Raw genomic sequence first — 14,007 nt, 5'->3', positions numbered from 1 at the left:
AACATTTAGTGAGCGAACAGGTCTTAAAGAATTACATTCAAAGTTGTAAGCCTACGTTCCAAACCGCGTCGTCTAAGTAATGCAGTACAGCTAATGAGTTCTGCTCTGTGATTGGTCCAGGTGGGCTGGCAGCTGAAGCCCCTGGTGGGGGCGCTGAGGGCGGAGTCAGGGGGCGTGGTGCTGCTGCTGAAGAAGAGGCCTTCAGGAACGTCCGGAGGTTTCGCCCCCGCTCCGCTGAAAAACCTGCGCTGGAGGCCGCCGCTCGTACAGGTGAGCTCACACACACACACACACACACACACACACACACACACACACACACACACACACACACACACACACACACACACACACACACACACACACACACACACACACCTGTCCTTTTCTTTTTTAAAGAAGTACCAACAGCAAAGGTAGCTCTGTGGTTATAAGGTGAGATTCTGCCTGTGATCAGAAAATGATTAATGCAGTTCAAAAGAATCCCCTGCAGAGTGTCACACTGAGGAAGTAAACAAAAACAACCAGCAGCTGTTGGTCGTGGTGACTTCTGGGTAAATAAAGCTCCCCTCTGCTGCTTTCTCCTGCTGTCAACGAGACTTTTCAGTTTGTGAGCGACCGGTAAACACAGCAGCCTGCTGCTCTCTGAGGTGTGTGGGAACAATGCATCCCTTCTTTTGTTTTACTGGAAATATTAACAGACAGGAAACAGTCCGACCGGCGGTGTCAGACATCTCTGAGAGGTGACTCACTCCACAGCGCGACGATTCTGACTCCAGCAGGAGGCCTTCAGGGCTTCGTGTTGACATGCGTCCAGGATGTGTGTGTTTAGGGAAGATAGGAGTCTTAGATTCCTCCCCGCTGTTCTGATCTGTGCTTTCAGAACAGACCTGAAGTCCGTCTGTCTTTACCTCACTGCAGTTATCTGGAATCAACGCTCACCACCTTCTTATCTAAAGTACATGATCGTGGGTTTCACTGTTGGTGAATTCAATCATTTCTTTATCAATAAGGTGGCTTTAAAAGTGGAGCAGCTTTAGGAGGAATTGATTGTACTTAAGTACCATTACTGCAGCGGATGACTCCACGTTTGGTGCCTCAGTGAGTATTTGTATCAGCAGGACGTAGTCACAGTAAACCAGTGTATTCACGGTGGTCAGCACAGACCTTAAATCAGCAGAGCTCCTTTCTCTGCGTCTTTAAGTCCTTCAGACATGTTGTCGGGACTCTGGGGGACTTCAGGGGAAGCAGAAGCTGAGTGAAGTTCCTGTGTTTATAAAAATACAGAAGCTCTGGAGGCGAGGAAGGAAACGAAAGAGCTTGGTCTGCGGTTTCTCGTCTCAGCGGGAGCGTCTTACTGTTGTTTTATGATAAACACCATAAATCCATCCTGACTCTGCTGTTACAGCTCCACAGACACTCTGTGTAATTCATGTTTCTGTTTCCTCCTCTGCAGACCTCTCAGGGAGCTCCAGGGCTTTACAGATCTCGACAGCCTGAAGCCTCAGAGGCTCCTGGGAAGAGAGGGAAGACGGCCACCTTGGATGTGTACGTCCCTCCACCCCCCGCAGCTCCATACACGCCGCTGTGAGAACCACACTGACTCCCCCCATTACAGAATCCCAGTCCAGGTGATAGTGAGAGTTAACCCCTCTGCTCCCCCTGCAGGGATGGGAACCTGAACGTGTCCTCGGGGGTGAAAATGAGGCCGAAGTCTCCGAACTCGTGTCTGGACGCAGACGTGCGGCGCCGCTTCACTTTTGCCGAGGACAACCGGACGCCTGTCAGCCCCCCCCCACCTGAACACAACCAACCAATCCATGTATCCCTCAGACAGAGATCTTCTGCACGCTGTGAGCACACACACACACACACACACACACACACACACACACACACACACACACAGACACACACACACACACACACACACACACACACACACACACACACACACACACACACACACACACACACACACACACACACACACAGATTTCTACACTTATAAGAGCACCATATGCAAATACTTTAGTGGATATTGCAATAGCTATATTACTTGAAAAGAATCAACCAGTATTAAAGGCTCCAATTTAAAACAATGAACAGTAATAGCTACATTTAAATGTGCAGCTTTCCACTGATTCCCTCGTTTAAACTAACCCAAAGACTGAGTGAAATGTCCCAGTCTGTTGAAATGTGTTTATCGGGCACAACAACAACAACAACAGTCCTAAAATAAAAACAAAATCAAATAGTTTTTATTTCCTTCCACATTGTACCTTGTTGTGTCTGCTCCTGCAGGTAAACCTCGACCGGTCTCCATGCCGGTAGAGTCGTTCTCAGGTGACCCGTCCTGCCGGCCCGTGGGGAGGAAAGGTGAGCTGCACCTGCTGCTGTAATCTGACCGCTATCAGTAACGTGTCGCCTGTCTGTCTCATTAACAGCCGGGACAAACCGCCGCTGCGTGCTTCAGATGTTTCCCTCGTGGATTATTAACCTCAGCAGCTTCACCTTCAGGAACAAACTGAGTGTGTGTGTGTGTGTGTGTGTGTGGCAGTGTGTGTGTGTGAGATATCAGGCTGCTAGTGGAAGTCAGAGCGGTTAAACAAAGACACATTAACAGTTCTTTCCGACGCTCAAACAGCCACCAACAATATAATGAATGCAGGCAGCCGCAACATTTTTCATTTACACATGACTTTCAAACAGACTTTATCCCTCATCATCCCCCTCTGCCCCCCCACAGGTCACCAGGAGGTCCTGCACCGGTATCTGAGTAACGAGGGGATCAGCACCATCACGGAGGAGGAGCCGTGCTTCCCGCTGCCGTACCGAGGACACCCGTCTGTCCGCGGCGTCGACCACATCCGAGGCAGCCAGTGCTTCATCAACGCCAACCTGCACAACTCCTCCACCATCCCCTACCAGGAGGCGGCGTCCAAGAAGCCCTCCGCCCCCCCATCTGCTGCTGCTTCCTCCCCTCCGCTGGCCAACACCAAGCCCACGTCGCTGCTGGGAGGCTGGCTCGCCCGCCTCCGGCTGCTCAGCCACTGATGAGTCCCAACTTTCAAGACCTTCAGCAAGACTACATATCATTGAAAACCAACTTCTGGAATAAACCAAAAAGTCAACACGGAACAGAACAGTACTTCGAACAGATTTATTATTCTCCGCCTCGAGGATCCTCTAAGGCACCTCCCGTTCCTTCCCCTAAGCTGTGACCAGGGTTATTATATTAAATACAATTGTACACTGATGGGTTTAAAGGAACCAAATTGATGGTTTCCTCAGGATGAATACTTCCGACGCTGATGACTTCTACAGCCAACGTGTTTTTTAATGGAAGATTAATCGGGTCACTGAGGATCTACAGACTGAATGAAAACATGGAGATGAGTTTGAAAAGACCTTTCAAAGCCTGCTTATCAGTGTGAGTTTATCGAAGCTGGACAATCACACATGCAAAGTGGAATGAAGCAACCTGCACATCTGGAACACACCTCTCCTTAAGCCTTAAAGACACTTGCATATTGGAGTGGAATTAGCTGCTGAAACCTTCTTGTAAAAAGACATTTTTGTTTGAATGCAACTGATAACTATGCATTTCACTGAAAATACCTAAAACCAGTTCTGAATTTGAACCGGTTTCCGATGTTGATAAAAACTGTTACTGCACTTTTCAACGTCCGCTTTCTGTACGCTGAAAACAAGCTTTCACTAACACAGTTTGGACCTGCTGAGCTTCCATACAGGACGTCTAACTCCAGAAATAGGAACAGAAATGGTTGGTCGTGAGTCTCTGACCCTTCCAAAAGCCTTTAGATGTGTGTCAAAGTTAGCCTTAATCTGTGAGAATGAAGCTGGTTTTTGTTTTCAACACATTTTGGTTTATACAGAATTCCATTAACAGGATAGGAATCAGTTAACGCTGAAGGCCTTGGGGTTCAAAGACAAGTTCCGATTCAGAGCAAATAATCAAACTGCAGTGTTTTCAGTTTAAAATGATGAAGCTTTTCTAAATGTTAGAGCTGCTGCATCTGATCTTATCCTCTCAATCTCAGGAGCCGCTGGTGCCTCTTACCTTTGACTGTAAATATGTTTTATAGAGCCTTTTTATTTGATCAGTGTGCCTTTCAGTTCATGAGAAGGCAACAAACACACAAGAGCTCAACACTGTTATTTCTAAATATTTCTGAAGCTTCACAAAGGCCTTAGTCACTAAAAAGTTACAACAATAATATTATGAACTGGTTTTTAGGAGACGTTTTTGACTGATTGTTTAAATCATTCTTACCCAGGCCAATGGAGCATGCTAAATAACAACATTAATGGGATTTATTGAAAAGAAATGTGTTTTTTTATGGCTTTTATACATTTTAAGGAAGCAGTCAAAAGGTTTTTGTAAGTAAAGAATTAAAGGAAATCCTTTTAATAAAATCAATCTGAAGAATTTATGAACTCTCACAACAGCCAAAGAGAAAATGAGCTCCATTTTTTAAGTATATTTGGGTGATATGAGTGAAGACTATATGTGAAATCCCCAAAACACTGCGTTGACCTCAAGAGATTTTACCCTAAAATGTAAATCTAAAACCTACACTTAAGTCCATTCGTCATTTCATTTGCATAAACTTTGATAAAGTCTAACATTTCAGGTAAATTCAGATGATAGAAAGTGTTTTAGGTTTGGTTTCCTGCCCTTAAACAACTTCAGTGGTTCTTCTTGACCTTTTCTGAGGAGCTCTTGTGTATATTTATGAAAATCTTTTTGACGGAGTTCCTCAGGGAAGTGTTTTAGATCCTCTGAGGTTTACAATCTGAGGATCTCCTTAAGTTCCCTCATTTCATTTTTTGAAAAGTGTTTCTGAGGTGTTTATACTAACAACACATTATGCAAGAGATATAAAAGCTTGTACATAAGATGATCAGAGTGTAATGAAACTGTAAATATCACAGAGGCGTGTTCTTCGCTGGAGCTGCAGGGTTTAGATTTTTGTTTCTGAACGCAGCAAATCAGGAGTCTGATTTTCCTGTCAGATCATTTGTGAGAGTCTCTTATTAGTTTAACTGGATTCAAACTATATGTGTACATCTGATTTTTTGCCAGAGTTGCAGTATGATATGATCCCCCTTATGCTTTGTAACTTGTGCAAATTATAAGAAATAAAGTGAATTTTATTTTGAAAATGACAGAGAAATTGAGTGTTTACAGGATATCGTTTGGTAGAATTATTAACCTGTAAAACAGCACAGTAATACACCTGTAGCCTATTTGTATTCATTCTGCAGAAACGTGTTTAATGTGACGTCACACGTTTATTTCCTTCAACATATTTAGCCACAAAACTCATCATGTTTTGAACTTTTCCTTCATTTAAATCTCAGGGTTTTGTTTAGAATTGGAAGCTCTGTTGTCACATGTAAACCAGTCTGGCTTTACGGAAATCCAAAAGAAGCTGACTTTATTTTTTTAAACCCAACCTGCGAATACCCCTGCATCCTTAATTCAGATGAGGAAACATCTTTAGGAGCAACACATTTGACAAAGTATTAGCATTATATAACTAAAGAGCAGAAGCTGTATTTATCTGGCTGCAAAGTCCATCCAGTGTCAATAGTCTTTTAAAGTAGGTTTCGGTGCCTTTCCACATGAAGTTCTTTCAAGGCTGAACCCTTTTGGAAAGTTAAGAGTGATTGCCCCACCTAGAGGACATTATTGACCACATGTATTTCCACTGATCAGACTCGTTGAGCTGTACTTCATTATTCCCCTCTCAAACTAAGGTCACACTTGAAATTATGAGATAATGTTCCCTTCATTTAAACGAGAAGTAAGAATCCTTTTGTTATTTTTTTGCTTTGAGTAATCTTTAATTGTCACGTGATGAAAAGTCTTTATTGCAGAAGAAATCTAAAACGAAACGTCGGACATTAAATGGGTTTTTTCTAGACAAGAAACAGGAAGTTAGAGTGCAGCGAGTCTGTAAGAAACAGAGGGGTCATGATCAATGCATGAAACAGGAAGTGTGGTGTGTGTGTGTGTGTGTGTGTGTGTGGGTGATTTTAGTGTGTTTCTGGTTAGATGTATACATTCTCACACGCAGCTTCTTCTTCTGCTGAGCTGCAGAGACAACACACTGATGGACGTCCAATCTGCAGCTGGTAAGGCCGTTCTTTCAGGGTGTTTTTGTGGTATATAGTCTCTGAAGCAGCTTTTAAATGTCACCTCAATGTGGGAGAGCTGGGAGGATCATCGAGCTCAACTGGGCCATTGTTTACTGGGAAGAAAGGATGAGTTATTTAGAAACGTAGAAACAAAAATTTGCTATTCTCCTTCATTTTATTTGCACCGATATATTTAGAGACATGGACAAAACAAAGCCACACATATGGTTAGAGACGGACAGATAAACACATCTATAAAATCATAATATGGCTATGAAGCAAATCCTGAATGTATAAATGAACCAATACATTTCTGTTGAAAAGTTAGTCAATAAATTTCACTAAGTATTTTATTTTATTTTAAGGACGTTTTTAAAAGAGAGCTCCTTATAGCTGTGACGTGACGACATGTTAGGTCTATATTTGTATTTCTGCAAAGGAACACCATAACGTGTGCTGCATGAACTGTTAGAAGTTCCTCTGTGTGTTTGTTGTAATAGCTGGTTTTGAATCGTGCATTTCGTGGATGTCTGCTTTAGTTTGACTGACTCCAAGAGGAAGGGTGTGATTTTTGACTTCAGGGCTCATGAGGTGTGTGTTGTGTGTCCTGCAGCCATGAGCCGGCGGCGGGTCTCGGTCCGGGACCTGGGGCTGTCGGACTGTCAGGGCTGGCTCCTCCGCAGGAAGGATTCCCGCAGCTTCCTGGGAACCAGATGGAAGAGATACTGGTTCGTCATGAAGAAGAGCTCGCTGTACTGGTACACCGACAAGATGGTGAGTCACAGAAACCTAGAATATTGTACTTTTTACTCCTTTACATTCATCCTTTTTTAAAATAGCTGATTCATTTAAGTGTAAGTGATTAAAAGCAGGTGAATAAGAATATTAACTATAAAGTCAAATGTGCCTCTTGATACAGACGAGCAAACGGCCCCACTACCTCACCGAGAGTCACACAATCTACACACCTTTCCTGTCATTATTTTTGCTCTTTTTGTGTAGTTCTCTTGCCCGTTTTTATGCTTGTGTGAGTGTCTTTGTAGTTTCTGTGCGTCACTGTTGGTCTGTGTGGTGTCTTTGTGATCATTTTGAGTTGCTTCCTGCTGGGCCTGAGTGTGTTTGAGTCTCTGAGGCGTTGCTCCTCTCCTCTGCAGGCGGAGAAAGCTGAAGGATTCATCTACCTGCCCGGCTTCACCATCCAAAAGGCCAAAGACTGCAAGAAGAAACAGTACGCCATGTTTGTTTGTCCGTGTGACACTTGATCATGAAGTATTCTTTCTTCTGTATCATTAACCCCCCCCCCCTCCCCCCGTGTTGTGTTTCAGTGCCATAACAGCCAGCCACCCTCTGGTTGTGACCATCTTCATCGCTGCAGAGAACTTCGCAGACATGAACAAGTGATTCTTTTATTTCATTTCATTCGCAGTAGCGCTGATAGCATTTGATTTGCAAACAGGTCAGAGGTTATGGGCTGTTTGTGGCGCTAGAGGACATGTCCCAGGTCCCCACAGCGACTGAAAACTCCTCTCAGGATCCCACACTGAAAACTCCTCTCAGGATCCCACACTGAAAACTCCTCTCAGGATCCCACACTGAAAACTCCTCTCAGGATCCCACACTGAAAACTCCTCTCAGGATCCCACACTGAAAACTCCTCTCAGGATCCCACACTGAAAACTCCTCTCAGGATCCCACACGCCTGCAGCAGACTTCATGTCTAATGAAAAGCTGTGTGGTTTTTATATCTCTGCATCATTTTTAGCAGTTCCTCTTCTTCCTCTTATCATCTCTCATCTTTATTGTACTTCTTGTTTTGTGTTGCGAGGAAAGATGCCGAGTCATTTCTGTCAAACATTAGATTATTAGATATGAATCTATTTCATTGTCATGGTGCTGAGTCACTTACAGACGGCTTTAGAATAAGGGAGGCTTTAAATGACACGTTTGTAATGATTGTAAATATGGTGTGTGTGTGTGTGTGTGTGTGTGTGTGTGTGTGTGTGTGTGTGTGTGTGTGTGTGTGTGTGTGTGTGTGTGTGTGTGTGTGTGTGTGTGTGTGTGTGTGTGTGTGTGTGTGCAGGTGGATCAGTAAGCTGTCTGTAGCAGCCAAGCCGAGTGGGCTGATCAACACTGGAGGTCAGATATACGGGGCTAAACACAGGAAACATTACAAAATAATATGCATAATGAAAAAATACAATCATTATTAAACTAATAATGATTGTATTTATATTCTCATTATTAAACTAATAACGGGAATATAAATACATATTCTGAAGCTGGAGTTCCTTCTTCTGTACTTCACTTGTTCCCAGAAAAGAACACAGAATTATTCATCAAAGCAAAACATTTTTAAACCTACATAAATGTTTTATTATGTATGAATAATAATACATGTATTTATGATTATGTGGTTATTTATCTTTTATTATTTGAATAAGTTAAAGAAGAAATAGAATTAAATACAGAAATATGAGTTTTTAACGCAGGACTTTTACTCCTAGCATTTCACAGGGTGGTGTGTGTGTGTGTGTGTGTGTGTGTGTGTGTGTGTGTGTGTGTGTGTGTGTGTGTGTGTGTACAGAGTGCTACAGTGAGGGCAGCGATCAGGACGACGAGTGTTCGTCCACTTCCTGTCCTCTGACCTCGGTGCAGGAAGCAGCAGAATCTGAAAGCGTAAGACACACACACACACACACACACACACACACACACAAATCCTGCTCACATCAATCTTATAACCTACCGTCCTCCCCCTCTCAGGGAGAGGATGTCCAGCCTCCCTCTCCGTCCCTCCCCTACAGCAAGGAGGGAGGAACTCTGAGCAGAAGAAGACAAGGAAAAAGAAGGGTGTGGGAGGGCCGAGGAGGAGGGTCCGTCCCTCTGCGGCTCGTTGCTGAAGAAAGAGGAGAAGAAGAAAGAGAAGAAGAAGAAGGAGAAGAAGGAGAAGGGGGAGAAGAAGAAGGAGGGGAAGAAGAAGGAGAAGAAGAAGGAGAAGGAGGAAGAGGAGAAGAAGAAGGAGGAGAAGAAGAAGGAGAAGGAGGAAGAGGAGAAGAAGGAGAAGAAGAAGGAGAAGGAGGAGAAGGAGGAAGAGAAGAAGGAGGAGAGGTCGTAAACGGTAAACACACCGTCACTGTTTAACATACTATTGTTTACATGTGAGCAGATCAATGAAAACAAACAAACACTTCCACCGCATCAACTACATAACACCTAACATAAAAGCACCAATTTATCATTATCATTATTATCATTATTATTATTATTATTATTATTATTATTATTATTATTATTATTATTATCATTATTTGGCGGTGGTGGCGAAGTCCATAGGGGCTTGGCCTGGGAACTGGAAGGTCACCAGTTCAAGTCCCCGAAAGACCAAGTGCCACCGTGGTGTCCCTGAGCAAGACACTGGTTACCTACACTGCTCCCCGGGCGCCGTACATAATGGCAGCCCACTGCTCCTAACACTAGGATGGGTCAAATGCAGAGACCGCATTTCGTTGTCCTAGTACTTGTACTCTGTGCAATGACAATAAAGTTGAATCTTGAATCTTCATCTTCATTTATCATTATCATTATTATTACTAACAATAGAAAGTGGACATTAAATGATCATATTTATAATAATAATAGTAATACAAATAATAAATATTAAATAAATAATATTCATATAATCATTTTCTACATTTAAATTTCATATACATTTTCTATTTCAGGCATTTATTGGTACTTATTATAATTAAGAGTATTAGTTATTATGAGTTGAATTCTTTTTATTCTTATCAGTAGATAATGTTGTTATTTTATTTGAAATGTTTTGGTTGTTATTAGTATGTTTTATTTAGGTAGTGTAAGGGCTTTTTGACTGCATCATGGCTCCATTTTAAAGTACTTTCTCAGTGTGTTTGAAGTACTTTTACTCCACGACAAGATCTGAGTACTTCTTCCATCACTGCGTCTGTTCTCTGCAGACCCTCCTCCGGACGACATGGAGACTCTCTACAGGCGCCTGAAGGCAGCCCGCCTCTCCCCCGTTGGGCAGTGGTCTCAGAAAGACTTCAGGGCCTCGTTCATCCGCCGCTGCTCCAACGACAAGATCAACGAGGAGCTGCACCGGCTGCGGATCCTCAGCAGCACGCTCAAGGTGAGTTCAGGAGGAATAGATGCTAATACAAAAGGACTCTGGTCCTGTTCAGTGAAAGGACTTCTTCCACTTTCCACCAATGATCTCAGGATATTGACATGTATGTTTACATCCCTCCGGCCTTCAGGCCAAACAGTTGGAGCTGCAGACCGTGGGTCAGATTCTGACCGACCCGACTCTCGCGGCGCCGACGTACAGGAAGTGGAGGCTCTCTAACTTCCTGTTGCTGCAGGAGATCGCTCAGCGCAGCCAGGCAGCAGGGGGCGCTGCAGAGCAGGAACCCGAGGGCGCTTTAACGACATGAAGGGGCTTACACATCGAAATCACCAATTTCACTGTAATGTTGTTTACACCCTTTCCCTCAGGCACTGTACTTAATATATATGTGTTAATCAAAGATGTTTATTACAGCTGTACAAATATCGTTATCTCATTAATATCTGAAATATATTTTTTTATGTCTTTGTTTTATATTTGATTGTTTTTCTATTTAGTATTATTATCATCAAACACCTTGGTTTTATTTTCCTCATTGAAGTTCTCGAGTGTTTACATTCTCTTTCCACCACGTAATACAGTTTGTGTATTATCATTATTATTATTTCTGGGAAAGAGTTACACCAGAAAACTGAAAAGAATTACATTAAATTAATACAAATGAACAAATGTTTCTGCAATAGTTTCTGAAGATGTTTTTCATAATTATGTAAAGCTTTGGATGAAATAAATATTGTAAAGGTGTCACGATGTTTACAAACCAAGAAATGTATTAATAATAGGGATAAAATCAGAATAATAAACCGTATTGAAATAATAATCAGTTGTGATCTCAATAAGAACAACTTTGAAATTCTTCTTTACATTAATTCATGACTGATAATATTTTAATCATGTATAGTATTAAAAGTAGATTTCTTAACCTTTAAATAACAGTTTAAATGCATTACTCATACTTATAACCTACCCCACACACATGATTGTGTAATGTGGCGTTTCCACCAGCAGAGGGCGCCACAGAGTCATCATGAAATCCAACGGCAGAGACGTGGCAAAGATTGTCTATCAGCTGCAGACGACGAAGGATGAATCACTCCGAGGTAAAAAAAAGATATCAAAAATGTTCAATTTACACCAGTGGAAATAAACTGGTAATAAACAGAGGTGGGACAAGTACTCAGATATTGTGCTTGAGTAAAAGTAGAAGTACTCAGATATTGTACTTGAGTAAAAGTAGAAGTACTCAGATCTTGTTCTTGAGTAAAGTAGAAGTACTCAGATATTGTGCTTGAGTAAAAGTAGAAGTACTCAGACCTTGTACTTGAGTATATTTTGTCTGGGACTATTTCGGGACAGTGAAAACTTCGAAATTGGTGTTATTTGCAAAGTCCTTAAATATGAGTATCTTTTTCGGTTTAAATAATTGAATAAAAACGTGTGGACGGCGAAACTATAGAAGGTTGACGTTCTCGCGGCACCTCACGAGAGGGCTGTCAAATCATAGCATGCATTCTACGTCATCCACTCTGCCGCTGACTGCTGCTAGCTAGATTCGCGCCACTGCAACGTTCATAGAGCGAGAGAATGCACCGTCATCAATGACAGTTAAAAAAAGAAGAAAGAAATGCTGAGGTGGTTGAATAAAAAGCCCCCTGATGAAGCCCCGATACTGCCGACTCCCGAAACGAAGACATCCCAAGTCCTGGTCATGATTCATCGGCTTCCACTGTGGTAAGTTAGTTGTCTTAAGTGTCAATGTTAGCTACGCTAGCTAGTGCTCAGCAATAGCTAACGCTAGCTAGTGCTCAGCAATAGCTAACGCTAGCAACTGAAGTGTGCCTTACAATGCATATAAACGTCCTAAAATGCGGTCTCATGTTCTTTTGAAGTTTGTGAAAATGATGTGAAATACAGTTGACCAGAAGAAGAGGTGTAGCCTATCATTTTTGTATTTTCTTTGTCAGCCAGTCAGTGACTAAAATCTTTAGCTGCAAAAACGTTTAGCTAATCATTCTTTTTTGGGTCAAGAACGTCAGTCAGATTGGGTGACGATTAGAAAAGGGGTCGCAAAGTAATTTTAGTTTGTCAATCAACTTTGGTATGAGAATAATGTGTCATGTTGAGAGAGAGTAATCTCCCAGTAGATTTTGCCCGCAAAAGCAAGGCTTCAATGTGCATTAGTGATGGCACGTTCGCGAACAGGCAGTTCGATCGAACGTGTCTTTAACAAGAACGAACTGACCTGACCATTGTGCATGTCTGCATTTTTTGGGATCAGGGCTCCCCCAACAGGCCGAAAATATTACGTGTATATCTGTTGAAACCAAAGACTAAAATATCAAAATGACTAAGATTATAATGCTCATAGAAATGTTGCATTTCACCACTTTGGTAATAACATTTCTTCTACGATTGATAATGTTGTTGTCTTCTATATCTATATTAAAACAAAACAGGGGTCTGGCTCAAAGACATCATCGGGGCTTTAAGACAAAGTTTTATACAGCATTGTACCCTACTATGTTATGTAATGTTATATCAGATTATTATAACATGAACATATGTTTTGTCTTAACTAAATTCAGGAGCTGCAAGTGCCCAAGGACAGAGAGGAAGAGGAAGCGGCTTCCTGAATGGAGGCAACAATACCCCTTTGCCGAGTTTGATCCAGCTGCCAAAATGATGTACTGCTCAACATGCAGATCCTTCCCAGCAAAGGCCAAAGACAGTTCTTTGTTCATCGGTGTAAGTGGCGACAGTGTGCGTGTGAGAACACTAAAAATGCACGTCCTTACATCTGCTCACAATGATTGTGAGAAGGCTCTCAGAGTACGGGAGAATCCTGAGAACGCACCTCTGCCAAACTGTCTTCTAAGAATGGATCAGGGTGTTAAGGATAAATTAATCAAGCTATTTCACATAGCATACTATGTTGCAAAGGAGGAGGAACCCTTTACAAAATTTCCCAAATTAGTGAATCTGCATTTCAAAAATGGCCTTAACTTGGGAATCACATACAAAAATGACCACGCTTGTCAGACATTCATAGACAACATAGCTAAAACCATGAACAAGTCTTTGGAAGAGAAGATAAAGGCTGCAAGACTTTTTTCTATAATGTCTGACTCTTCTGTTGACCGATCAGTGCAGGACCAGGAGATCATTTATGTCACCTATATTGAAAATGGTCTACCTGTCAACGTCATGTTGACTATGGTGACATTGCAGCATGCTAACAGCCAGGGCATCCTAGACGCCATAATGTCTGGACTTCACCAAGCTGGGCTTTCAGAAGATGACCTAAAGGCAAAGTTGGTTGGGTTCGGATGTGATGGGGCCTCTGTGATGATCGGGCATAGAAATGGAGTGTCTGCCAGGCTGAAAGAGATGTTTGGATCGCTGGTGACCATCTGGTGTGTGGCTCATCGTCTTGAGCTGACCGCATTAGACAGCATGAAATCTTTTCCAGCTCTCACAGAACTGAAGCAAATTATCAACGGAATCTACAAACACTACCATACATCAGCCAAAGCTAGCCGTGAGCTCAAGACTGTGGCAGAAGCCCTCAACATACATCTGGTCAAACCAGGGACTATCGATGGTACACGGTGGCTTCCGCACACACTCCATAGTTTGTCAGCCCTTATCAGGAATTACCAAGCCATCCTTTTCCATTTGGAGAGCCACGCAAG

The 14,007-nt window shown here is 42.5% G+C and overlaps 1 protein-coding gene across 1 annotated transcript in view; it reads left to right on the top strand.

Annotated features, from left to right (window-relative positions):
* The window catches only part of cnksr3 (cnksr family member 3), a 32,168-nt gene extending 21,033 nt beyond the window's left edge, over positions 1-11,135 (top strand). The window contains exons 8-22 of the mRNA XM_063902616.1: positions 121-270; positions 1,457-1,587; positions 1,669-1,853; positions 2,305-2,379; positions 2,750-3,054; positions 5,111-5,117; positions 6,025-6,165; positions 6,782-6,942; positions 7,323-7,396; positions 7,494-7,565; positions 8,249-8,304; positions 8,753-8,844; positions 8,932-9,286; positions 10,146-10,318; positions 10,446-11,135. Of these exons, the coding sequence (XP_063758686.1) occupies positions 121-270; positions 1,457-1,587; positions 1,669-1,853; positions 2,305-2,379; positions 2,750-3,054; positions 5,111-5,117; positions 6,025-6,165; positions 6,782-6,942; positions 7,323-7,396; positions 7,494-7,565; positions 8,249-8,304; positions 8,753-8,844; positions 8,932-9,286; positions 10,146-10,318; positions 10,446-10,622 (2,154 nt within the window). The 3' untranslated portion in view covers positions 10,623-11,135. The remainder of the gene's footprint in view (positions 1-120; positions 271-1,456; positions 1,588-1,668; positions 1,854-2,304; positions 2,380-2,749; positions 3,055-5,110; positions 5,118-6,024; positions 6,166-6,781; positions 6,943-7,322; positions 7,397-7,493; positions 7,566-8,248; positions 8,305-8,752; positions 8,845-8,931; positions 9,287-10,145; positions 10,319-10,445) is intronic.
* The last annotated feature ends 2,872 nt before the right edge of the window (positions 11,136-14,007 follow it).

This window comes from Eleginops maclovinus, chromosome 15 (assembly GCF_036324505.1).
Source record: "Eleginops maclovinus isolate JMC-PN-2008 ecotype Puerto Natales chromosome 15, JC_Emac_rtc_rv5, whole genome shotgun sequence".
Classification (NCBI taxonomy): domain Eukaryota; kingdom Metazoa; phylum Chordata; class Actinopteri; order Perciformes; family Eleginopidae; genus Eleginops; species Eleginops maclovinus.
Note: the sequence above shows the minus strand (reverse complement) of the source record. Positions and strands in the feature narration are given on the sequence as shown.